General features: G+C 39.1%; 1 protein-coding gene across 1 annotated transcript in view; it reads left to right on the top strand.

Moving 5' to 3' along the window:
• SPTLC3 (serine palmitoyltransferase long chain base subunit 3) overlaps nt 1-23,328 on the top strand; it is a 159,676-nt gene extending 136,348 nt beyond the window's left edge. Inside the window, exons 10-12 of the mRNA XM_028524597.2 lie at nt 12,018-12,153; nt 17,320-17,449; nt 19,288-23,328. Coding sequence (XP_028380398.1) covers nt 12,018-12,153; nt 17,320-17,449; nt 19,288-19,401 — 380 coding nt within the window. The 3' untranslated portion in view covers nt 19,402-23,328. The remainder of the gene's footprint in view (nt 1-12,017; nt 12,154-17,319; nt 17,450-19,287) is intronic.
• Nucleotides 23,329-26,293: the final 2,965 nt, after the last annotated feature.

The following is a 26,293-nucleotide window of genomic DNA, read 5'->3' as shown; positions in this document are numbered from 1 at the left end:
GAGCACTGACACTGTCTGCTCTGTTGTTATGTTCACATGGGCAAGTTCACTCCAGATAATTCATTCTGTACCATATCTAAGCCATTTAATTTTTTTCAAAGGCTTTAATTTATGTTGCTTATTCAACTATTTAGGAGAAGTTCTATGAAATGGCAACATCTTTCAAATAACTTCATTCATTTGTGAAGTTCCATCATTTTTCTTTTCTTTACTCTCTACAGAGGAAATATAAGATAAGGGTGTAGGAGAGGGCAGGAAGTAAGACATAGAATGCATTAGCACTGGAAAATACAACCATGCCTGATTTTTAAATCATCTCATCTGGATTATTTCATTCATTCTGATCATTTGTGAAATTTTATCATGAGATTGGCAGGTGAGGCATTAACCCTGCCTCTAACCCAACATGGACTTGGAGAAAGTGGCACCAGTGCCTTCCAGCTGTGACCTTGGACCTTTGCTCTGGTCCCTGAGACAGGGCACACATATTTTTGCACTTGAGTTTGATAGGTTTAAAAAACAGAAGTGACTAACTGGGAAGATTTAGGGCTTTGAGGGAGGAAAGAAAGGAATACACTGGGTGACAGCAGTTCGCTCTCAAGAGTGGAATTTTCTCACTTTCCTACTGTTTATATTTGACACGAGATACACTCACAAACTTTTCTCATAAGATGTTGCTTCTCTTCAGCACAGGCTCTTTGGGGTCTGCAAACTACACGTATCCATCTGCAACATCAAGTTTCTCTTGCAACTGTTCTTGCTGATTTACTCGTCATCTGAAATTCTGTCTCTTCTGCAAGGAGAGGAAGAGACAGTGAAAACCAAAATTGACTGTGATTGGGGTGATAAAACCATGATAACTAGACACGGGGTTTTAAAAGTCCTTGCATTTCTCAGCACCTACCTACCTTGGCGTAGAGTTCAGTGAATACAAAATTGGCTTCCTACAATTTATTTCCCACCCCACACCCCCACAGACCCAGCAAGTGTTGTTAGTTCTGTCTCTCTGAAGTCCTTCAATGAATGCAAGAGGAGTTCACAGAGAATTCCACCCAAATGCACTGTCTGAGGCCCTGGCACTGAAGGCCCCTGGCATTGTTGAGGAAGGAATTAGCTGCTGCTTCCTAAGTATATTTGCTACTTGGTTACCAGCTGGAGACACAGAAAGAGGCAGAGAGAGACACACAGGGCACGGAGAGCTGCGTTTTCTAAATGGTTTCAGGCCACTGGCATTTCAGCAATAACTAATACAAAACAGATGGCGGGTGCTACGCTCCGCTGGCCTTCAACTAAGGGGCTGCCTCCATCCATGATTAATTACCTGTGCTGGGGGGTAAAAAAGTTCTACCTGGTCTTTTTGTGTGTGTGGACCTAAGGTTGCGGTTAGCAAGCGAAGTGACAGGCCTTGCCTCTCTTCCCTGTTGCTGCTTGTTTGTCTATAGGATGACTTGGGTTTACCCCATAACACAGAACTAGCCAGCAAACTGAATTCTAGCTAAAAGAGGGAGTTTGTCTGTTGTGCAGAAATCATTTGCAAAATGTTCCACAACCTCTGTCCCTTTATTTACTTCACCTTAACCATTAGCCAAGGGTAGAATTTTATGGCAGCTCTGTCAATTCTGCACTTGCTTTTAGGACTTAAAAAACTATCCCTTACCAAGATGGTAAAGAGAATCCGTTTGTCTTTACCATCTTGTCTAAAGAGAAGACAGTTTGTCTTTTAGACGGCAATGGGGCAAAAGGATAGTGTGGCCACTTCCTTCCCCCATCCTACAAACAAGATATCCTTTTACACCACGAGCCCTGCAGAAGCTTCCTCTTCGCTTTTGTTTCCTCTGCGTTGATGGACTCTGAGATGGGGGAGTTGTGATGTAGCACACATGGAATTTCATGTTGGTTCAGTACAACTGGAGAAAGAAAGAACATGATTCCAGCTGTAGCATCTTTGAGGGTGAAGGGGGAGCTGCTGTTCCTCATTGATCTTTGTTTTTCCCATCATGGGTTCATTTTCAGCTAAGCAGCAAAAGCCCCAAATGCAGCAGGGGCCATACCCCAGCCCCACTTTTGTCTGGAGAAGTTTGTGGAGAAAACCAGCTACCCTAGCAGCCACAGCTGGGGAGGATTAGGCAGGTGGATTTGTGCCTGGAGAAGCCCAGCATGTGTTCTTGGCTAGAGAGAATGTATTTGTTTTCTATCTCTGTATAACAGATTACCACAAATTAAGTGGCTTAAAACAATGCCCATTTATTATCTCACAGTCTCCTTGGGTCAGAGTCTAGGCACAGTTTGTTCTCTGCTCGGGTTCTCACAGAGCTGATATCAAGATAACAACAGCTACCCTCTTTTCTGGAACTCAGGCTCCTCTCCAGGCTCACATGGTTGTGGCAGAATCCAGTTGTTTGGGGTTGCAGGACAGAGGTCTCTGTTTCCTTGCCTGCCGTCAGCCAGGGGCTCCTCTCAGCTCCTAGAGACTGCTTGAATTCCTTAACATGTAGCCCCAATCCATCTGAAGCCAGCGATGGAGAATTTTCTTCATGTTAGATACCCCTCTCTCTTCTTCCTTCAGGAAGAGCCCAGTCCCATCTAACGGCTTACCTGATTAGGTCTTAATGTCCTTAAAATTTATTTCACCTTCGTAAATTCGAGAAGTTTATGTAGTTAGATTTCCAGTGATCATATGCTTCAACTTGAATATGAAGAATGAAAATTACTTGGTGAAAACTGAATCCTGGGAGATAAAAAGACACATGAAGACCCATCCCAGACAACAAAACACATGTAGGAGGGCACAGGAGCAACCAGATGGCTATAGGTGGTGCAGGTCACTTTGACTGATCACAGGGTCCAGTTGTAGAGGGCAAATCCAAGTCATTTAGTCTAGTTCACGTGAGTGGTTTTCAATATTTTTAAGCCATAGAATTTGCTTTGAAATGAAATGTATGTGGAAGTCCATTTTATAATATAATGTATATAGTTTGTAAATTTCACAATACTTATACAGGGCTTAGTGTGTGGCAGATACTCTTCTAAGTACTTAATATTTAATCCTCATGAAGAGTATATAATGAGCATTACTATTATTATTGTTGTCATTAGTCCATTGTACAGGTGAATAACCTGAGATACAGAAAGATGAAGTACCTTATCCAAAATGGCAGAGCTGATTTTGAACCCAAGACATTGGGCTCATAGTCCTTGAGCACTTGGCCTTGATGCTGCTATTGTAGTGGGGGCAGACTAGGGAGTGGGGCAGTCTGATCTCCCATTTGCTGAGTCTGTCCCTCAATTTTTCCTTGCATGCCCCTCTCTGAGGCTTCCTCAGTGCACCCCACCCCACAGCAAACACTTTGAAAAATAGAAGTTTGAATCATGTAGGCAGCTGTCACAGATGGGGTTTCCTGGGGGCCACCTTCATTTCCATCATTTCTCAGAGCCCCTTCAGAGGCCCCAAATTCAACCCAGGGTCTTTTCTGCCTCCTTTGCCTTCTTGCCAAAAATCAGAACAGTTGCTGACACACAGATGTTGTTGCCACTCTGGCTTCCTACCTTGTCTTGCCGCCTGTAATTTCTTCCTCATCCTAATCCACAGGCTATCCACAATGAATTTCTCTTCCTAAATCACCTCGGAATATAGTGTTTCCTGCTCATGGTGCTGCCATGGTTCCCTACTGCTCACCAGAAACGTCCAGCTCTTAGGGCAGCATTCACAAATCTCAGTGGCTTGACTGCACTGATCTTTCTCCTGACTGTAATCCAAACATTCTCTGCAAGTGAGTTATCCATTTCCCTGGTGACACCCACCTCCCTGCCTCTGAAATTACATGTACACGACGTTAACCTATCACCTCTAGGTTTTTGCTCCAAACTCCCACAGCATTTCTTCCATGGATCATTTAATTTTCCTCTTTCCTTTATAATTACATGATTTTTTCTAGTCTATAAGCTCCTTGAAAATAGTAGATATGCCCACCTTCTAATCCTCCATTGATCACACCCTCTGCTACATAGCATCCTCCCCAAAGTCCTCAGAAATGGGTGGAGCAGCTACTGTTATCATCCCCATTTAGCAGAGTAGGAAATCGAGGCTCAGAGATAATGAGTGACTTGCTCATCTTCCTAGAAAAAAAGAAAAGGTCGGATGGAACTTAATGCACAGACCTGTTGACAGAGGGCAAAATACTGAAACTAAATTGATCTCCAGTATCTTCAATTAAGATCAGCCTTACTATCTTTGTAGAATAAAAAGAAACACAATATAATTTGTGCCTTGGAGCTGTGGTTCTTAACCGAGGTGCACACCACAGTTACCCAGAGGGTTTTTCTAAAAGGCCCACTCCAGTCCTTCTGGAGCAGGATCTCTACAGAGAGGGCCCTGCTATGCGTACTCTAGGAAAACAAACAAACAAACAAAAATCTAAAAGATTCCGTGGTCTGTATAAGAATCACTAATTTACAAGGTTCCCAGAGGGACCCTAGCCTTCCAAATTACCACATTTAATGTGTAAAATTCCATAATTAGTGACTTGTAATGATATTGCTCTCTATTTAATACAAGTCAACAGTAAATCATTATTCATTCTGTAAGTATTCATGAAGTACTAGTGTGTAAAAAGCCTGCTAACTTCTTCTACATCTGTCTTATGGCTCTTCATCTCAATTGTATTTTATCTGATACCTGTCCTCTCTACTAGTAGATCATTTATTTGCAAACAGTCTTAGAAATTTTTCATCTTCTACTCCACCTTGGCAGCTAGCCCAGGTCCTGTACATAGTGAGTGCTTTTCATTTGTGAAATGTATGAATCCATGAATCATGGAATTCGCACCTCATCAGGAATGAGTTTACCAGCTTCTTTCCAAAGAGCAGACTTAGACTCAGAGGCATAGCCAGTTTCCGGGTCAGCTGGGTAGTGTATTAATGATTTTCCAGGCTCAGTTTCCTCATCTGTAAAGGGGGCCCAAAAACACACAGCTTGGTTCATACTAGGTGCACAAGGGAGGCACACTCTTACCCCTCCCCACACACACACACATGGATTAAACCCCTAATGGTGTATTTGAGCAGTGGGTGGGTAGGTGAAGAGGGTGGTGTCTCCCCAGGGCCCTTGAAGTCAGGCCATGCAGACAGCTGTCTACCCTTGATGTCCGGCCCGCTTGCTCCTGCATGCATTCCACAGAGGTAGAATTGAGCAGCCTGGAGTGTCCTTGGAACATGTGTGTGTGACTATAAAATATGCCATAACCTTGGAATTTGACATCAAAAGGAGAGCTTCAGTGCCTGATAAAAATGTGCGTTCCTCTCAGCAAACCACTCCAAACACTGTTTTCTCCATCCTCCTGGGAAGCTTGTCACTGCTAATGTGATTCTTATGATTCTTGCCACTCTGTAGCCTCTTGATCTTTACTGAGATCTCTCTATCCCAGTGTATTAGAAACAAAATGTCCTGTCTGGTGTCCAGAGCTTAAAATAATAGACGCTAGGTTCCTGCTGCCACATTGAAACCTTACTCCAAGGTCTCTCCTCAACACCCCCGCCTCCCACCCCCTCCACATGCCAGGCGGAGAAGCGAGGCTAGCCTGGCAGACAAAGAAGCGGGTAGAGGCAGGGAGATTAGGCATTCTTAGAACACTGCAGGCATTCTTTAATATCTATTTGATTTTTCAGTGAGAGATATTTTATGGAAAGACTCTTCCCATCTCTGAAGAAAAGGACCACATTTTCCAAGCAGTGCTGACTAGGAGCGTGCTTGAGTTCATCCAGTCTGCATGCAGACAGTGGTGGTGTGCTAAATAATTTAAGCGGGGAGAGTAGCATGCATTTCTGCCTGTGCATTTTTAAGCCTGGAAAATAATACAATAAGTCACCCCATGGCATCTGAGCATATTCATGTTTCCTCTGTCTGAAAATGAGCTTGCAAAATCTGCAGAAAATAGAGAGAGGCACTGGTGTTGGCTCATAAGCTACTCAAATCCGCCTCTTTTACTTAGTCTCACAGGGGGAAATGCCTTTCTCTCCCTGTCTCTCTCTTTCGTGCTGATGGTTTAACAGAAAAGAAATTTTCCTTCTTTAGCTTTTGACAGGTTATTCTGGGAGTCACCACTGTCCACAATTCCTTCTGGCCCTCTGGAGACTGAGTTGTCCCAAACATATTTTTGGAAAGGCCACAGACGATTGTTTTTATTAGGGGACTACAAAGCTTTGTAGTGGGATGCTTTGTGTTTTATTTGTTTTCCTTCCCTTGCCCCAGCTGTTTTTGTTTTAACAGCATTGGAGGGAAGGTTAAAGTATTTGTGGCCTCTGTTAACCTAGCGCGTCTCTCAAGTCGGCAGGGCTAGGAATCTGAAAGGATGGAATGGCAACATACATGTCATCTGCTCGGATGGGTTCATCCCTGATTTCATATACCCTCATGGGAGGGGTGAGGCTGGCACTAGGTCAACCTCGAGTTAAGTGAGCACTTTGAGCCAATAGCTGTCAAAGGAGCAGATAAACCCACAAATTCATACTATCTGAGCACCTAAGCACTTAGCAACTGCTTGGGATGTCATTGTGCCAAATGAGGGGCTATGACATAAACCCATCTTTTACTTTGTTTCTATGTCCAGTCAGGGAGCACAACTCAGCCAGGACACAATCAGGCACCTCACACTGCCAGGCATGGCCTTGGAGGTAAACTGGTAAGGGCTGCTTTTTTTAAGATGCCTGAGTTTCTTTGCCTATACCTTGAGAAAACCAGAACTCATGCCTGGTACCATCCCAAGGGATACTCATTTAAATGGCCTGAGGTACAGGCCAGGCATGGGATTTTGCAAAGCTCTCCAGATGATTCTCAGGTGGCAGCCAGGTTGCTGAGAAGTGCTGCCCTATGAAAAAAGGTAATAATAACCTTTCAAGCACCTACTATATGTCAGGCACAGTACTAAGCATTTTCCGTGCATTAACTCCTTTATTTTTCCAAATTTTACTGGTAGATAAGATTATTTATCTCTATTTTACAGGTAAAATTGAGAATTTTAAGGTTTTAGGTTGTCCAGGTACAACTTGATTCTTAGACCATTTAACCCTGAAGCCTATCCTTTCCACTCAGCCTCTTCTGAGAACCCAGAATAAAGCAAAAGAAAAAACTTGGATAAACTCTCCAGAATCCTACAGAGGAGATCAGCTCATTCACTTATTTATCTGCACAGGGATCTTTCCTGTCTTCCCTGGAGTAGGTAGAAAAAGGATCAGAAATTAAGGATGGACTTCGCTGGTTGGGAAGGGAATGTGGCTGCAATGGCCAGTCTCTGTGTCGTCCTGGCATGGCTGTCCCTTTATGAAAGAACAAGTGCTAAAAATTCCTTTTATTTTTACAAAGCACTCTTCAGGCAAGGATCTCAAAGCACAATGTAATTAATAAAATCACCCACATCCTGTCTAGATGAGTAGCATTTTATACGAACAAATTCCTCTCTGCCCCCAGGCCCTTTAAGAGTAAGAGAATGTTTCCAATTTTAAAGGGTGAGCAATAGAGTAATTGAAAGGAGCTGTATCTTGGCCAACTCAAAAGACCTCAAAAGCATTTATAGTGACCTATATGAGAAACATGGTGACCACAAAGTGTGTCATAATGGCTCATAATCCATGCTGTGCTAAATGGTTCAAAGATAGAAAAGACAGAGCAAGAATAAAACATTCAGTTCTTAAGAGTCAGCTGCCCCTGGGATTGATATTCTGATCTGTTTGGTCAACTCTCCAAAGGATCTAGAAGCAGTAAAGTGATGACATTAGCTGATGATTCAGTTACTTGGGTTAATCAAGGCAGAGGGGACAGACGGGGCCAATTAAGTAGCTGGGCAGCCCAATGATAGATGAATCATTATGGGCAAGTGCAAAGATAATGCCATGGGGAAAAGCAATTTAAGTTGTTCATGTACTTGCAGGCCAGGAAATCCTTCTAGTCTTTGAGGGGGGTCATTTAGGAATCATCAGACCCACCCAGCCTGATGAAGTCATCTATTCTTTGGGCTGCTAACGATCAACAAAAGAGCTGAATGCACGAGGGGACAGACCATATGGAATACATTTTGGTGGCTGGGATGTATATCTTTGCCTTTATTTCAATCATCTCCTTTGAAACAAGTCTTACTCTGTCCCTCTTTTCTTTCCCCTTCCTGTCCACAATATGTCCCTACTTCTTATGTTCCCATCTTCCTAAATACACAGACTCAATGTATGGTTGAAATTTTTTGAAAGTAAAGGCAAATATTCTCCTACCTAATTTCTAGTTCTTTCCTTCACATAGGTTGCTCTCTGTAAACAAAACATGTTTCCAAGGGATGCTTCAGCATGTTTCAAAACAGGTTTTTTAAGCCCCAAGGAGGCTGTGTCTATAAAATTTATACAAATGACTCTATACTTCTCCAAACCCCTTACTTGTATTCAAGTTTCAAACCTGGAACTTTGAGGGAGAAGGCCTATCTTTAAAAAAAAAAGGAGTTGAGTGGGAAAACAAAAGCCTATGCTAATTAAAGTAAACCATACTTGTAAATCCTTAATTTTTAAAACCAAAGTCCCAATCAGGAACCTGAAAGTAAACGTTATCAATCATGGCCATGTTGATAAGTCCAGTGAACACTATTGTATCTCTTGATCTATGTTCTCTCTCCCCATTTGCTATTTATCTGTTTTTTAAGTTCATCCTCCACTTCCAAACCATTAAATGTTGGATTCTTCCATCCCTGTACTTTTTTTTTTAAAACAATCGACCCAGAGTTTCACCTTCATCATGCCCCACACTCAACTACATCTTGCCTGGTTCTCAACCACTCTGTTCTACAAACCATAGGATCATTGCATCTGTTCTCTTTCCTGTGCCTGGAATGCTCTCCTCTGGTTTTGTTTGTTTGTTTGTTTGTTTGTTTGTTTTGCCAGGTTAACATTTGTTCATCCTTGAGATCTAAGCTCACTTACCATATATTGACTTCCTCAGACTTGGTCCAATCTAATATGGGCTCTCATAAAACCAAGTAGCATTCTTTACAGCACTCATCAGAATTGCAATTTTATATACATTTATGATGACTTGATTGTCTCTCCCACTAGACTATAAGCTCTTTTTTTTCTATTCCTTTTCTTCCTGTTGCTATGAACTAACCTTGCCCTGACCACTTCTCTTCTTCATGGATTACCATATCTTCTACTGAGGAGTGTCTTCCTCTGTTTTATAGATTGTGATAATTAGCTTTCCTCTCCATGTCCTTCAATATCTAGTCTTACTACCAATTGTTGGTTCCCTTTAAATTTTTCATATTCACACTTTACCAGTGAGAGAATCTTATTGGTATAAGATTCATATGTATTATCTCTTTGGCAAAGTTCCTGTGATAGGCCAATTCATAGCTCTTTGGCAACACCCAAATGGACTGCCCTTGGGTCAAGACTGTCCTGCATCTATTAGCATGGCTGGGGTAAGAGGTCAGCTTTTCTGAGAAAGTACAGTAATCCAGATGCTTTTTCATCACAACCTGCTTGCTGAGAGCTGGCAGACTTGGGGATCTTCCTTGAGAACTGGGATTGGGTGAAGGGTTATAACAGAAGATAAATAGAGACAATTGGAGCATTTAAAATCCTTTTCCTTGGTTGGTTTTCCACTTCATTAACTCTTTATTCCTCAGAATATTCTGTTAACACAGTTAAAATGTTACAGAAGTTAAGTAGATTTGGGCCTGATGAGCAAAAAAAAAATCCCCAGAAGAAGATCTGAAGTATTTTGGAAGTGATAGAGCCTAATTAAAAATGTCAGAGGTTTGAATAAAAAAAGTATCCTTTCAGGAGCTGTCTACTTCTGGTTCACCCTTACTTTTCAGGAGTAGCCCTTCAGTTGCCCTGCCCTAAGTGAAGGGACTCCACCATTCCTTCTCTGTGGTAAGTTCCAGACACTAGTCCTTGATGTCCTACCCCATCCCTCACAACATGAATCTGTCTAAAGATGGCTCAGCTCTCAACCTCTCAACTGCCTCTACTGGAAAAATTTAGTGCAACAGTGACCCTGACAGCTGGCAGAGATAAATTTTATTGAGCTTCAGGAGAAGCGATGGCCACCATCCATTCTCTGGGCAGACATTTTCCATTGCTACTATTGCACACAGCACTATAACATAGAGGTTAACAACACAGACTCTAGATCCTGGGTTCAAATTCTGACACTACTATCCGTTTGGCTCCTCTTGTATAACATGAGATTACAACTACATGAATACAGTACTAAATAAATTATTAAATGTCAAATGCTTATAACAATGGTGACATTACCTCTTTGTGAGCTACAGTTATTATTGTTGTTTATGTTGTTATTGTCCTTTAGAGGTAACCTCACTCAATTAGTGTCCATCTGTATTATTCAGAACACATTTGGTTATAGGTTTTAGAAAGTAAGCTCAAAGTAACTTAAATAAGAAAAAGAAATATATTGGTCCACACAACAGGGCTAGCCTAACAAATAGAGTCACTTAGGTATGAATAGACCCAAGAGTTCCTATGATGCCATCAAGACTCTTGCTGACTTATATCTTTGCTTTCTTCTGGATTGACGTCCTTCTCAAGCAAGTTTCTGCCATATGGTGACAAAGACATAGCTTGAGACTGAACTAATTCTTATACTTCTTCCTCAGAAGATCTGAAAGACTTTGATAGGTCCCAGCTATGTTCCATCATGAACCAATAGTAACGTAAATGAAGTATTTCAGTTGCTTAGGAATTGATCATATGCTACCCTTGCAGCAAAATGGAAAGGCAAGGCAAACTCTACTCAAACACTATGGTCCCCTGGAGTAAAGATGCTGAACAGGATATGTGCATTGCTTAACCCATTGTCAAGGCACAATCTATGGCCATGTCTCTAAGAAGAAACAAGAGGACATGTTTACTGAATATTTCACCCATTTTCCATCCGGAAAACTACAGGGAACCAGGAGTGAGGTTTAAAAAATTGAACAACTGATAGAACACCAGCTCTGATCAGTTTGAATGGACTCCTAACCAGAGGTTAGGACAGAGGTCAGCAGTAACAGCACATTCCTGCTGAATCAAATGCAAACATTGAACTGATTCCTAAGGGGTTTAAACACCCAATCCCATTCAACCTTCCATATGGAGTATTTATTGACTAGTTGTGGCTGATTTACTGACTTTCCTGATTAGGAGCAGGACTGGAGTAGACAGATGTCTTCAGAACTATTTCTGCTCTTTATTCCATTGTCATCTCACATCTCACTGGACATATGCTAAGGACAGAGGATGAGCTTTTGAGCAAAAGTACCAATAACCTGGAAATGGACACATGTACCTTGGTTTGATCTTCTGTTTGGGATCAACACTGTCATTTTTTTTTCTGCTTGGGGAAAGCAGAGATCCACCTCTTCCTTTCTCTCTATTGCTCTACCACCTGCAAATACCTCACAAAAGAGTCCTGGTTTCAGCTGGACCTATCTTGTCCAGGGATGTGCTGCTCCTTCAAATTGAAGTTGGGTGACATGTTCTTCAATTAGAGACTTAGATGAGTGGCAATTTAATAGGCCAGCTAAGCTTGGCTAAAAGGCCTCTAACAACAACTAGCATGATATGGTATATGTGTGTGTGTGACTTCTTGTGTCGCTCCTTCTCTTGAATTAATATTTTTAAAACAGTTAGTGCAGAGTCCGTATACAATAGATACCTAGTAAAAGATAGTCCATCTCCTCCCTTCCTGCTAGAAACCCTCCCCACCACCCTACACCACTGTGGTGCTGCCACCTAGCCTGCCTTTAGTTGCTAGCAGCACCATTGTCTTTAGGTCTTGTCTTCCAGGCTCAGGAAATTTCCCAGGCATTACTTCCCACTCCTGTTCACCAGGAGATGTGTCCCTGCCCTATTTCCACCTCACCCCAGCTAATGCAGCAGACCTGCAGAAAGACTTAGGAATGCTCGTCAAGCCAGTCTGACCTTTGCTTCCCTCTTCCTGGTGGGAATTGGTGGATTTCATGCCTGTCTCTTTTCAGGGTTAAAGAGAGTACGGCAACTTGCAAAAAACACAAGATACTTCAGACAGAGACTGCATGAAATGGGATTCATTATCTATGGCAATGAGGAATCTCCCGTTGTTCCCCTGCTCCTTTACCTACCTGCTAAAGTAGCGTGAGTATCCAACAGACTCTCAGAGTAATGCCCCAAGGTGATCTGACTAAGATCCTGCTTTTGACACTAGGAAGCTCTTGCAGCATAGACATCAATCATGCACTTTGAACAGGGTGCCAAGTTCAGAATTCACTTGTAGACCTTCTCAGAAGGCACATGCCAGCCCAACAGCAGGATCTTTTCACAGGTGCCAGGGCCCACCATTTTCAAGCTCTGTGAATTTAGGGGAATCACTTACCTCCTCTAAGTTTCAACAGTAAATTAAGGATGGTCCTGAGCCTCCTCTTGCCCTAAGATCTTTCTTGGAGAGAATTTCTGAAGACCATTTCCCCTAATACTTAGAAACAGCACTACCAGGCTTTGTGCTTTCGCCCATTGACATCTCATGGCCACTCTCAGAAGGCAGCCTCACTTTAAGTGTAGGGAAACTGAGGCTGAGAGCAGTTAAACACCTTGCTTGAAGCCATACTTGTCAAGCAATAGTAAAACCAAGGGACCAGTCCAATCCTAGTCTCACTCCTAAACTCATGCTCTTCACACCAAATTTTAATACCTCTCCTGTGAGCTTATTTGGAATTGTTTTTCACTGATTGCAACTCTGAAGCTGAGCATAAATAGCAACTGCATAAGAAGAAAAATGAATTTTTCTCAATATGTCAAAGACAATTTTATATGTGTGCCATTCTCCAACCTGCTAGGGGACTAATTGCCTCTGTAATTAAAAGGAAGTTAATAAAAATTATTCCTGAATGTGAATGCATATTTGTGTGTCTAACCAAGCTCATGGTGGAAAGTAATATTCAACACACATTCATCAGATTCTAGAGGTCCTGAGTCTCTTTGAACATAACCCCATGGTTGGAACTTTGTTTGGCTGTCTGAATAGATTAGCAAAGTACTGGAGGTGTACAAAAAAGGCTCCAGGACTATTAGTTGAGACCTCATGATGGGTTGGAGAAAGTTAGCAGTTCCCGAAAGATTGATTCTTTAGAGTGCACTTTTGTGTCATTTCACCACAGCAGAATCCCAAGCAGTTAAAACACATGTGTGAATTCTTTAGTGTGCATGGCTTTCCCACCACTAGACCTTCTGTTCACAGATCTGGATCAGGGTATCAGTGCCTGGACTGGCAAGAAGACAGTGTGCTACAGAAGGGTCACACAGGATACTGCTCTGTGCTAATGGCAGGGAAGTGTGGCAATGGTGATTTAAAGTAGCAGATAATCCAAAACCCTTTACCATCTGATTTTGGAAGGAGAAAGTCCCACATTTACTCAGAGTAGTTGGGGAAATGGTGTGTTCTGAAAGAATGCTCCACATTTAGCTCATGTCAAATATTTTATCATTAGTTCAAATGAAGACACCAAATATCAACTTACTTTATTTTTTAAGAGTGTGGCATGCACAATGCTGGCAGGTGGCAGTAGTGGGTGTGCTGGATAGTTCTGATTGTGATGATGAAAGCTGGAATTAAAATCTCAATAGGTTGGGAAACGGATCAATCCAATGAGAAGAGTTTATGAAGAGTAAAAACAAATGTATTTAAATTGAAGGACTCAACCACACAACAACAGATAGAGAGTTGCCCTGCTCCTTTATATGCCAGGAGTCCTGATTGGACAGCAGTAAAAGTGAAAAATAAAAACAGAACTGAGAGGGAGCTTCATGTGACAGTTCTGCTCTATGGTGTAGTGAGATGTTTGGAATGAAAAAAACTTTGACTCTGCCTCTATTTAGCTGGGGAAATCTTGGACAAGTTACCCAACCTTCTGAAGCCCCAATTTTTTCATTTTTGAAATGAATTATACTAGTACCTATTTCATAAGTAGGTCCATTGTGAAGATTAAACAAGATGAGTTCTATTCACATTTGGTACTAACTCTTATGTAGAAGCTACTCAGTGTTAGCTATTATTAATAATAATGTGAATAGTATGTACAATGCACTTAATAGTCTTTGGTATCCTGTAAGCAATCAGTCAGTGGTAGCCATTTTTATTACTACTACTTCTAATTCTGCTACAGTGATGATTATTACTAGTTTCAACTGAGTGCAAGATTGAACCACTGTGGTTGCATGGCTCTCCAAAATAATTATTGTAATCTTTAGTTACATTAATAAAAATAGAACCTCCAGGAAAAATAGCAGGTAAAGATCCTACAGAGCTCTGCATCAATTATGCTATATTGAACACTGGGGGATATGCAAACTATCTAGTGTCTTTCAATTTAAGACGATTTTTTAGACAGAGGGGAAGGGAGGGAGAAAGAGAAGGAGAGAAACATCAATGTGTGGTTGTCTCTCTCTCATCCCCTTACTGGCAACTGGGCCTGCAACCCATGCGTGTGCCCTGATTGGGAATTGAACTGGGAACCCTTTGGTTCACAGGCCAGCGCTCAGTCCACTGAGCCACACCAGGCAGGGCAATTTAAGATGGTTTTTAATGAGGAACTAACATTGCCAAATGCCAATTATCTGTTATTTAAGGCTCTTAGACCCAGTGATCATCCATTGAGGGTAGATTACTTAGCCCTAGTTTACAAATGCGGACACCAACACTCACAAAGGTCAACTACTTTCTAAGGATCGCTCAGATTGTAGGTAGTAGAGCATAGAATTCAAAGCCAGTTCCATTTGCTTCCTAAGCCAGACCTTCTTTCAGTGCACATCACAGCATCTCAAGCTTTAGTCCATAAGGGAAAAAATACACATCTCATTAAAGTAATGCAGGGTATAAATGTAACCATCTTTCAAGTCATCTTTGATGAATCCAAAGACATCAGTCACTGCAATGAAAAAAAACTATAATTGTTTGAGTTGTCTAACTTGAACAGGCTAGTTACAAAAATGTCATATCACCTATTTTTAGTAGGAGGTGCTGGGAAGAGCTTGCCCTGCCACCTGGCCTGATTTCTTTCTCTGATATTTCTTCAATGTAAAGTTTGCATGTAGAGAAGATTTTGAGACAAGGAGTTAATTATATAAGCTAGTGTATCAACAATCCTTTTATTTGCTCATTTTAAAACCTTTGATTCCATTAAAGAACTACAGGATGAAAATATAATCTCTGGCCAGTTGAACTTTTGAAAAATGTCCTGTCATAGCTTTAGCTGGAATCCTCTCAGGAGTTCAGTATGATGTGATTTCACCCACACAACATGCACTTAAATAATCAAGAATGTATTTTATTTAGTGTGGGAATCGACTGTGAGAGTGAGAGGTAGGATGGGCGGAGGAGGGCAAAGGAGGAAAATTGGGACAACTGTAATAGAATAACAATAAAAAATGATGAAATGAAAAAGAACAAATGTATTGTATTTACTATTTGGTACAGGTCTTACATTTTCCTTTCATGGTCCTTGTCACACATTTAGAAAATGATGGGACACAAGATGCAGTGATGCTGCATGCAATATGTGCTAATATTTATTATTATTATTATTATTATTATTATTGCATAATTTAGTTTCTTTCAGTCTACACAAGCTCTGATTTCCTTTGGGGAGTACAAACCCAGAGGTTTATTATATAAAATGTTCAGGGCAATTATATGCATTAACTGAAAGAAGCAAAATTTAGTAGTGTAAGTTAAGCTCAAAAGTGCTCCAGGGAGGCCTCCGATTAGCTAATGAATAAACAGTCATATAGTTTGCTGTACATTCCTTGGCAAAACTCACTTCCTCTGGTACAAAGAGAAACATGCAGACAGTGAAAAACGCTCCTTTGGGAGTCCCAACAACTGGCCTGAGATCATGGGTCAGGTGGTTTGTACTTTTGCAATAAAAGCACTTGACTTGTTTCTCAGACAATTGTGAGCTCTCATCCTGTGTAGTTCCGTGGGCAGCCTTCCATAGGGTGATCAAGAAAGAGAATGGTCTCTGTTTTCAAGCTTTCTCAGTTAGAAAGCTTCATCTGCTTGTAACCCCTTCCCTGTCCAAATCAAAGGGTGAATCTTGCCTTATCCAAGACAGGGGGCCAGAAAGACTGTATGTTCAGTAGGTCTTGTAATCTCCATTGCTTCATTTGATAACCTTCATGAGGCAACCAAAAGGCAGACAGCTAAAGGGTCAGAGGAATGAATGAATGGGCAGGTTTGCTCTCACAACTGGTTCAAGAATTCTTCCTGAGTTGTGACTGGAGGGTTCCTATGATGCTATCAGCTTCCAGTCTCAAATAAGACACTGGCAACCTCTTAATGCTAACAACAGATATGAGAGGTTTACCCCACTCAGTAATTAAAGTTTACTGCAGAGAACAAAAGAGCACAAAGGGGGATGTTTCACTTGGGGCATTTAATTTACAGATCTTGACAGCTTGATATTCTAGAATTCTTACTGAGATTAGCTCTGGAAAGGAAAGAGGCTAGAAGCAGTAAAAGTGAAGAGACAATTTTAAAAGCTTTTACCCTTCATCAGAAAGCTTTGCAGTTTTGTGACTTTTGTCCTACAAGCTGCATCTACTGGCCAGCCTCCCCATGCATACACATTCTCCCCTTTGTCTCCCTCCTGCCCCATTCCCCTTTTAATCAGTCAATGGCTTTACTATCCCTGAACATACCTGGATGTACTCATTCACACATAAAGAAATGAGGAAATCCTTGCTACTTCCTATCTTTGGTTTAATTGCAAATAAAATCTTGGCTCTGGAGTGAGAATGTGACTTGGGATTGGCTCTTGGAGACCCTCTGATTCTGGTCCTCAAATTACAATATGACCATTAAGTACAGACTTCTTGAAATTTTCATACTATATTATTGGTATTAAGTTTTTAAAACATGTAGGTGTGAATTTATTATCTATTCTTTCTTTATGTAATTGCTCTGTGTTAGCTGTTTGGTTTTTATTTGTAGGAATCCTGCAGACAAAAAAAATCAACAATGCAGACTTGTTAAATCAGGGTTAAGTACATCAGCATTTTCTTCTCAATGTCAGAGGCTCAGTACTCAAGATTATTTAATGAGTGGGTCAGGCCTCATAATATGAAGTCAGTTATTGCTGCCATCAATTGTCCCATTTCTTTGTGAATTGTGTTTGACAGATGTTTAATAATGTCTATTATCTTCTACTAATTGTTATATAAAAAGAAAAAGTCAATTAGCCATATTCTTTTTTTGCATTATAATTTTTCATCTTTCAGTTAACCTACTTTTTAAATTTTTTTCTTTAGGGCTTTTGGAAGGCATCTACTAAACAGAAAAATTGGGGTGGTGGTCGTAGGATTTCCAGCTACTCCCCTAGCAGAAGCTAGGGCACGGTTCTGTGTTTCAGCAGCACATACACGAGAGATGTTAGACAAGGTGAGTATAGCACATACCAGTGGAATCTCTAGTACCACTACCTTGGATTCTGAACCCATTCTTTTATTGAACTAGTTTAAGGTTCCCTGGGTCTCTATTGTGAGGTTTAGGAAAATAACGGTAATTTGAAAAGCACCACTAAAAAAACAGTTATGCCAACACTGCCCAACAATATGATTAACTCAGTAGGTAGAAAAGGAAATAAGTTCAGTTAATACTTGAATCATGTCAGTGTTTTGGCTTTATGGAAAAGACTGCCTATGTAGCCAAATGTTTTGCTATTTACTAATTCTAAAGAAATTCTAAAAGCTAATCTAGCATGCTATTTCAGCATCAACTGCCTGCATCATGATATTTTCCATAGCCACCAAATTCATCATCATAACATATAACCCAATTTGACAACCTGTTGGGAAACAAATATCAAAGATAGATCTATCCTATCAGACATTTATCTGAGATGTTAATCATTTAAAAATCACATTTCATTGCCCTTTGATTTAAATCTTTATGTGAATGAATAATATCAGAGAACTAAGCCATCTCAATCAGTTTGGAGCTGATGGAACTTTCTTATAATGTCAATGCAATTTAGCAAACACTAATTGAGTGTCTACTATATGAAAAATCCTGGAGCAAAAAGTTTAAGAAGAGATACTAATAAATAAGCAACCAATGATAATACCAGACAGAATAAATTCATCTTGAAAAAGAAATATAGAGCCCTGGCTGGCATAGCTCAGTGGATTGAGCACGGGCTGGGAACCAAAGTGTCCCAGGTTCGATTCCCAACTAGGGTACATTCCTGGGTTGCAGGCCATAACCCCAGCAACCACACATTGATGTTTCTCTTCTCTTCTCTCTCTCTCTCTCCCCCTCTTCCCTCCCTAAAAATAAATAAATAAAATCTTTAAAAAAAAAAAAAGAAAAGAAATATAGATGACTGCAGGAGCATGAAGGTGAGAATGAGTTATTACATAATATGTGATTATATATTCACTTATTATATATGACTGAGTTATTATATATGAAGGTGAAAATGACTTCTAAAAGGTCCATAAGCTCCATTTCACCTTTTTTCAAAGCATTAGACCTTAGTATTGTCTTCCTTCTTATTTGACAGGTTAAGAAAAACAGGCTCAAAACAGAATAAAAAGTCATGCCCAATACTATAGGATTAGTGATATACTAAAAGTAAAAATATATTTTGTATATTCTGGATCTAAGGTGTTTCATTTATAAAATTGGGGGTATACTTACCTGCCTGAATTAAGAGAATTAAAGCAGATGAATTCTGGGTCCCTTGTGGTTTTAAAATCTATTATTCTATGGAACATAGAGATAAGTATTTAAAACTGGGGGAGGAGGAGCCTAGATGAGGGTGTGGGGCAAACATGGGAGAGAAAGGACGATACTGATCAGCTCCCACAATGTTCCATTTTGTTCTTGGTCAGGTTGATTTGCTGTGTCATGAAGATGCAATCCAAATGTAATTCACAACCTTATCTTTTTCTTCCACAAGTTTATCTATAAGTCATTAAGCTTTAAAATAAAGGGTAAGCATGGGTCACATGCTTTTATTCTTTTCTTCATACCCCCCAAATAAGTGAAACATTCATAACGTGGAGTTAGACTATAAAGAATATGAAATAAAGTGAATTAGCACCTAACATTTCTCTAGGGCTGCCTTATGCGCCACACCTTAATGAATTGGATCTTTCTTCTTTTCTCTGAAATCTAAGAGGCTGGCAAAAGAAGAGTGTGGCTCTCTGTGAGGTGCTGGAGAGCAGAGCCATTTGCGGGATTTAGATAACTGATGGAAGGCAATCTCTTTACAGGTATTGGAAGCCCTGGATGAGATGGGTGACCTTCTGCAGCTGAAATATTCCCGGAACAGGAAGTCAGCACGTCCTGAACTGTACGACGAGACAAGCTTTGAACTCGACGATTAAGTTTCCTGGATCTGACTAGAACCTAATTAAGACTTTGCTGGAAAGACTTTCTCCTTGCTTCAAAAGGAATTTAAGTGGATCCTCTCCCTTTCCAAGGATAGTTTGGTTTCCAAACCAGTTTAATTGAACCAAGGGAGACATTGTTGTGTTCTTAATGTCTCCCACTCAGGACTGCAGAGACAAAAATATGGTTTCAGATTTTAAGTTTCTCCTCTCCCAAGTATCCTGCTACAAGTACACACACACACTTCTTAGAATGTTTTTAATAGCAGAGTGAGCCTGTGTTTAAGCTGCTACTGTGCAACCTCTTTAGTCCAGACCCCTTCAGGAATTCTAATCGAAAGGGTTTTGGTTTTTAATTCAGTAGATCTCACTATGTGTTTACTTACTCCATCTGCAGATGTGGGCAAGTGTGGTGGGCAGTAGCTGACCTTCTTGTTCACCGTGTGAAAGCACCAGCTAGAACTCTTTCGTATCCCAGGAAGTTCAGGCAGGAAGGTAAAGAAATGTTGCTTCTACCATTTGCCACATTTGGACTTTTTCCAAAGACAAGTGTCAAAAGCCATAGTTGATGTTTTGAGGGATAAAGCAGAACTAGCCAGCAGGGCCCAGAGACATCTTTGAAGGAAACTTCCTTTTTCCTCTCACTGGTCTCCTACAGTTTTACAGCTGAACTTTTGAGGTTCCAAAAATTCAAGATGTTTGTTTCTTAAGGAAGTGGGTAGAAAGCAAGCACAAGCTAATGTTAGACCTAAACTAAAACCATAAAGTTAGAAGAACTTGAACAGTTTTGGTGCCACACACAGTGAATGTTTAGCATGTATAGTCTTCATGACTTTAAGGAATGCGTTGTCATTTTCCTAGTGAATTTTTAGTAAAAGGTGAGATTCAATGTTATTTAGAGTTGACTCTCAAGATTACACTTGAAAAATTGGTTCAAAAGCATCTAAAAGCAAATTCTATTCAACCTTTTAAAAACTGACACCCCCCCCTCCATTTAGGCCAGTTAATATTAAATTGTACTTTTGTGTGCCACATGCACTTTAATTTGGTATAAATTTGCACACTATTGGCAACTAAATGTAATTTACTTTAGTGTCTTCTCTCTCCTCTCTCTCTCTCTCTCTCTCTCAACTCCTCCAGAATAGTACCCCTTTGCTAATTGGATCTAGTTGGTATGGAAAAAGCCAGTGGAAAACCTTATCTTTAACAAGCTCCCAGATGGTGCCCAGATTTGGAAATTCTAAAGAGCAGTGGTGACCTTTTAGCAAAGCTTCTGTAATAGTTTGAATGAGTCACAGAACATTCCACTCCATCAAATGACACTATAAACAAATCACTTCAAGAGAGGTTTGACTTTTTGTGACACAGATGGACCCAAGCTTTCATGCTGTGCACTGAGATAAAAATTCAACCCAAAGCACCAGTGTTGGATGGAGCAATATGCCCTGATACTCAAAACTTATTAAAGGATAAAGGTGATCTGTATGGAAAGTTTTTATGGGGAAATTGTAATCCCTACTAGGTACAACTGTTTAAAAATGAATCATGAACATTTTAAGTACTGTTAGCAGAAGAAGAAAGTTTCTCATGAACATTTTTAAGTATTATAAGGATCCTCATGAACATTCTTTAAGCATTATTAGCTTAAAAGGAGAAAAAGTGGGTTCTAAGATACAGTTGCCCCATTCAATGGCTGATTTTGATCATTTAAATTTCAGTTCTCCTTGGTGAACCAAAACAGCATTACTTGTGCAAAGAAAATATGTTGTATAAGTGTATAAAGACAAGAAGGCATGTAGGTCTTTTCTTTGGATAATGTGCATTTAAATGAAGTTGATCCTAGTTAGTTTTCCAAAATGCATGAATGTCATCAGACCTGTAAAAGCAACAGAAGACAAAGAGGGCAGCAGAAGGTCTGGGCCTTCCCTAAGGCATAGCAAGCAATAAACATTCTGAATGTCTGTGATCTTCACACCCACCCTTTGAGTTTTAAGCCTCTAGAGAGGGGTGTCTTTGTGAGCAGGAACAACTATCATTATACCTTCAAGGAGGATCTTGACTCTAACTCATAATAGGAAACTAATTACTTAGCCACCTGGCATGGGAGGCAAAGGGAGGTTATTCTCTCTCCATCAAGATCCAAGAGTTCTGGGGCAATTTATTACTTTCTGTGTACAAGATAAGGACCTATCTCTGCCAGAGTCTATGTTGAATATACACTTATAAGAACAACTGTAATCCAAGTGGAGTGCTTCCTGAGCACATTAGGAGGGATCCAGGTCCCATTGGGCTGGTAACATATACACACTTATACATAACACACACTAATAGATATTATGTAAAAAGAGGTTGGTTAAGAGTATGATTGTGAATACTAAGAAATTGTCTTCTACTGCTAGGTTAATAAGACCATGACTTTAATTCAATAAGGATTACTGAGGTTCCATAACTATAGCAGAACCAAAAATATCTTTTTGGTTGCTTCTTTTTGGAAAGAGAATTTTCTTACAGAACTAGAAAGTTACTACCCACAAACTTCCCATTTGCAAACACACACACACATACACTCACTTTTCCTTTATAGAGCAAGTATGTAAAAGTAGAGAGAGAGGAATCTGATTTGTTGATAGATAGAAGGAAGGTATTGTCCTAAAAATGATCTTCAGGGAAACAGAAGATAAAGGATCCAGATTGATATTTTTAAGAAGTATGTTTTGCATAATAAAATGACATGGACACATTTCTAATGTTATCACGGAACTGCGGTATCATTGATGTCTGTCTGGATTGCCTTTCAGCAAGTTTTGGTCTAACAGAGACCACAGGCTTCAGAATTTACTAGGATAAAATGCAGATCCCTGGATCCCACACCAGACTTCCACTGAATCAAAGTAGCAGTAGTGCCCAGGAATCTATATTTTCCTGAGTCTTCCCAGGGAATTCTAATCCATATCATAATTTGAAACGATTATTGGAGCTTTTGTTTTGATAGACCAATTGGCTCTAATAGCATAACAGAAACTGTTCTGATTCTTTGTTTATAGTTAAGGGTGTTTATACTACTGAAGTAAAGTGAATTACTCCAACTTTTTCTACTCACTTGGACATTTTGTTCCCATTTTTTAGGTATCTTCTTTTCCTACAAAAATATGTATCCAATATTGAATAATAACCACCATTCATATGGACAACGTATTCCTTCTCTCACTCTATCATTCACTACAAGATGTTCCTTTTCCTTTCATTGCCTTGTTTCATTGAATGTGGTGTCTTGTTCTTTTATTTTCTTCTTACCCCTTTAAAAATCTTCAACCTTTGATTATTTATTTATTACAACAAGAACTTGTAAATAGGGTGAAAGTCTTAACATTTTTTCAAACTTGCAATGCTCCTCTGTATTTTTCTTCGGAGATAGCAAATATAAGTGGCCTACTCTAACCTAAAAGCTCTGATGACAAAAACTTAATTCTTAAATATATTTTTTTTATTTACAGCAATTGTAACTATTTTATTTTGAACTTATCTAGTGATTTCTTGGCAATTTTCATTGGTCTCAGTAATAACAACGTATTTGAAATCTGTTTTCTCAGAACACCCTTTGCAGCTGTGTAATGTTTAGCAAGTGAAAAGGTCTATATTTTAAAGGTTTCTAAGCAATTATTGTGAGACATTGCCTTACAGTGTTGTGGTGTGTGTGTGTGTGTTTCACTGAAACATTTGAGGTGACCAATTTCATTTCATTCTGCCTGTGAAATATTAGTTTAATAAACAGAACACCAAAATTCATGATCTAAAAGTAATTAATCATTTTACCTTAATTTAGTTTGGATTATTCTTTAAAAAAGACTGAGATAGAGATTTGCATTTCAGAATTTCATTGAGGAAAACTGGCAAGAGTGGCTTGTGCTGGCTTGTATTTTGTCATAAATACCAGTCGTGCTTATTTCTTCCCAATTCTGCATTCACGTTAGTAGCTTAAAAGTGGTCGTGTTGCAAGTATTTAAACCATGGAAACTGGCGAACAAGTTAAGGATCTGAAGAGCTAGGCGTTAAACCTTCACGAACACACCACTGAGACCATGTACAATGGTACAATATCTAAGATGGAGCGAGTGAACGGGATTGAAAAATGAAGAATTTGAACTGTGATACCATAAAAAAGACCTTAGCCAATTCCAGGGGAAGCTATGCAACTGACATAGTCATTTAGTGTTATCACAAAAATGATGCAAGGGAGCCAAAACTTTATGTCTTCCCTGCCATCAACTAGTTACAAGATGCAAGCTAGGTGTGGGGAAAGGCATTACCTTGGACAACACTATTTGGCTGAAGGTAGTTCCTGTGGAGGAACTCAGTTTTGAGCTGACAGCAGTCCAACCCCTTTTTTAAAAAAATATTTCTAATCCATCTACTTAAAAATGTTTTATAATGGAAAATTTTAAACATACAGTAACATAGAGAATAGTATAATGAACCAACATGTACCTATAACCAGCTTCAAATATTATCAATTCATGGCCAGTATTTGTTTATCTGTTTGCCCCACTCATTTCACTCCCATTTCCACCAGATAACTTGGAAGCAGACCCAGAAATCATAAGATTCAATCAGTAAATATTTCACTGAATATCTCTAAAAGGTAGAGATATCTTAACTTATTCCTTAATTTATTTTAACTTCATGAAAAAATAAGTCTTCAGGATAACAAAGGCAGAAATAGGAGAATAAGTGAGCTCAGCTTACCCATTTAGAAAAGTTTGATGCCTGTGACAGTTAGAGGTTAAAGTAGAACTTGTCACTCTAATTCCCATTGCATCCCTTCAAATGTGAGGCTTAAATCTGATGGTTGCCAGCCAACACTCTGAAAAGCTATCACAGATACAAATCAATAAAATATCCAACATCAGGAGGTCAGAGTAGAAGCAAGAGGGTGTTTATTTTTTTTTTAGCTGTGGAATGAAACAGTGTTCCTTTTTATTCAGCCCAGATGCTAATTTTTATATCAAAAAATATTGATTGAAGGAGCTAGTGATTTTGGCTCTCACCCAAGTTTATTCAGGATCTTTCTTAATTAGGTTTGGGTCGGCTGCAATGCCCACGGCCAGGGTTAGGTCTGGCTCCAATCACCACATCATGCTCTCTACTTCATCACCGTCCAAGGAATAAGGCAGGGAAATTGCTGCTTCTTTGTTTCTCCAGCCCGTAAGTATGTTTTTTTCCAGATTTGAAGCATGCATGGAGCAAATGTGCAAGGAAGACCAAAAGAAGTGTAATGGCTTTACTGTGATGAGTTCAATGTAGCCTACAACTTGACCATAATCCCCAGCATGAATAAGGCTCTGTGTGAAAAATAAATGAGTAGCAATGTGAGATCATGGAAAAAGATCTTGGCATCTTTTGAATGAAAAGTTTTCACCAGTCTGATTCAGCCAATCAGTCTGTAATTTTTTTTAAAGGGAAAAAAATATTCTCTGTTGCCAACCCTACACGATTTCCCCATAGTGTATCTATTTTGTAAATAATTATAGTTAAGTCATACAACTATTTTACTAGTGTCCATACCAACTTCATATACCTTATACTAGTTTTTTAAAAAATCTCTACACACATAAGGCATCAATAAATCATGGTCACAAATTATAGACACCTATAACATGGTTTTTCTTTTATATGTAAAATAGTGTGTTAATATTTAGAAATATAATTTAGTTCACTTAAAATGTTTTCAACTAAATATGAAGAAATTTTAACTCAAAAAACTTAAATAAAACTTCAAAATATGCATTTGTAAGGTATTTTATTAAATTTCATTCATTTATAATGAAGTCAACACTCTTAAAAATTATATTTTTGACTGTGCACTTATTATTTATAATAGCCAACTAGAGGAGAAACAAGTCAGCTACTCAAATTAATCAACATGGACCTCAACTGTGAATAAGAATGGTCAATCAGGAATTACCAGGTATTTAAGAAAAACCAGCAACACCAAATGAGTGGCCAAGATGAAAAAGCAAAAATACCTTCACCAACAGAAACAATCATGGGAAAGAGAACTTTTTAAATATTCTGATTACCATTCTTGTTGGTCAACCTGATTGTATGAATCTCTCACATTCACAAAACAAGAATAGGCTGATATGAAAAAGAACCAGAGTTCATAAATTTTAAATAGTTAATATTTAAGTGTTTGAAAAAAATATTAGGAAGCAAAGAAGAAAAAATTTTAAATCTTTCTCAAAATATAAAGCAAAGGACAAAAAAGATAAAAATATGACAAAAATTTAAAAGATATGTCAGATACATATAGGAAGATCATTATCTAATAAAAAGTTGAGAAATAAAGAATCAGAAAAAAAAATGAAGGCAGGGGAAAAATCAAAGAAATAACAGAAGAACTATTTTCCTAAGCTAAAACAAAACAGAAAGTAGAAATAACCCATAAGTGCTAAGCTGATTAATAAAAATATATTTTTAATTATGTTTAATTATAGTTAACATGCAATATTATATTAGTGTCAGGGGTATGACATAATAGTTAGACATTTATATTACTTACCCTGATAAGTCTAGTGGTAGACTTTATAAGTTATTTAAATGTCTAAGTTATATAAGTCTAGTGGTAGACTTATCAGGGAATCATTTTGACTTATCACCTGGCATCACACATAGTTATTACAATATTATCAGCTATATTCCCTATACTGTACTTTACATCTCTGTGACTGTTTTGTAACTGCCAACTATATTTCTTAATCCGTTTAACTAAAAAATAGATTTTCACCTAAACACATCTTCATGAAATTTTGTTACACTGAAGGTTGAGAGGAAATCTAAAAAGTTTCCAGCTGTAAAATAACAAAAAACAATCTCACCTACAAAGGTCAAA

Source organism: Phyllostomus discolor, chromosome 9 (genome assembly GCF_004126475.2).
Source record: "Phyllostomus discolor isolate MPI-MPIP mPhyDis1 chromosome 9, mPhyDis1.pri.v3, whole genome shotgun sequence".
In the NCBI taxonomy this organism is placed as follows: domain Eukaryota; kingdom Metazoa; phylum Chordata; class Mammalia; order Chiroptera; family Phyllostomidae; genus Phyllostomus; species Phyllostomus discolor.
The sequence above is the reverse complement of the archived record's forward strand: the minus strand, read 5'-3'. Positions and strand labels throughout refer to the sequence as shown.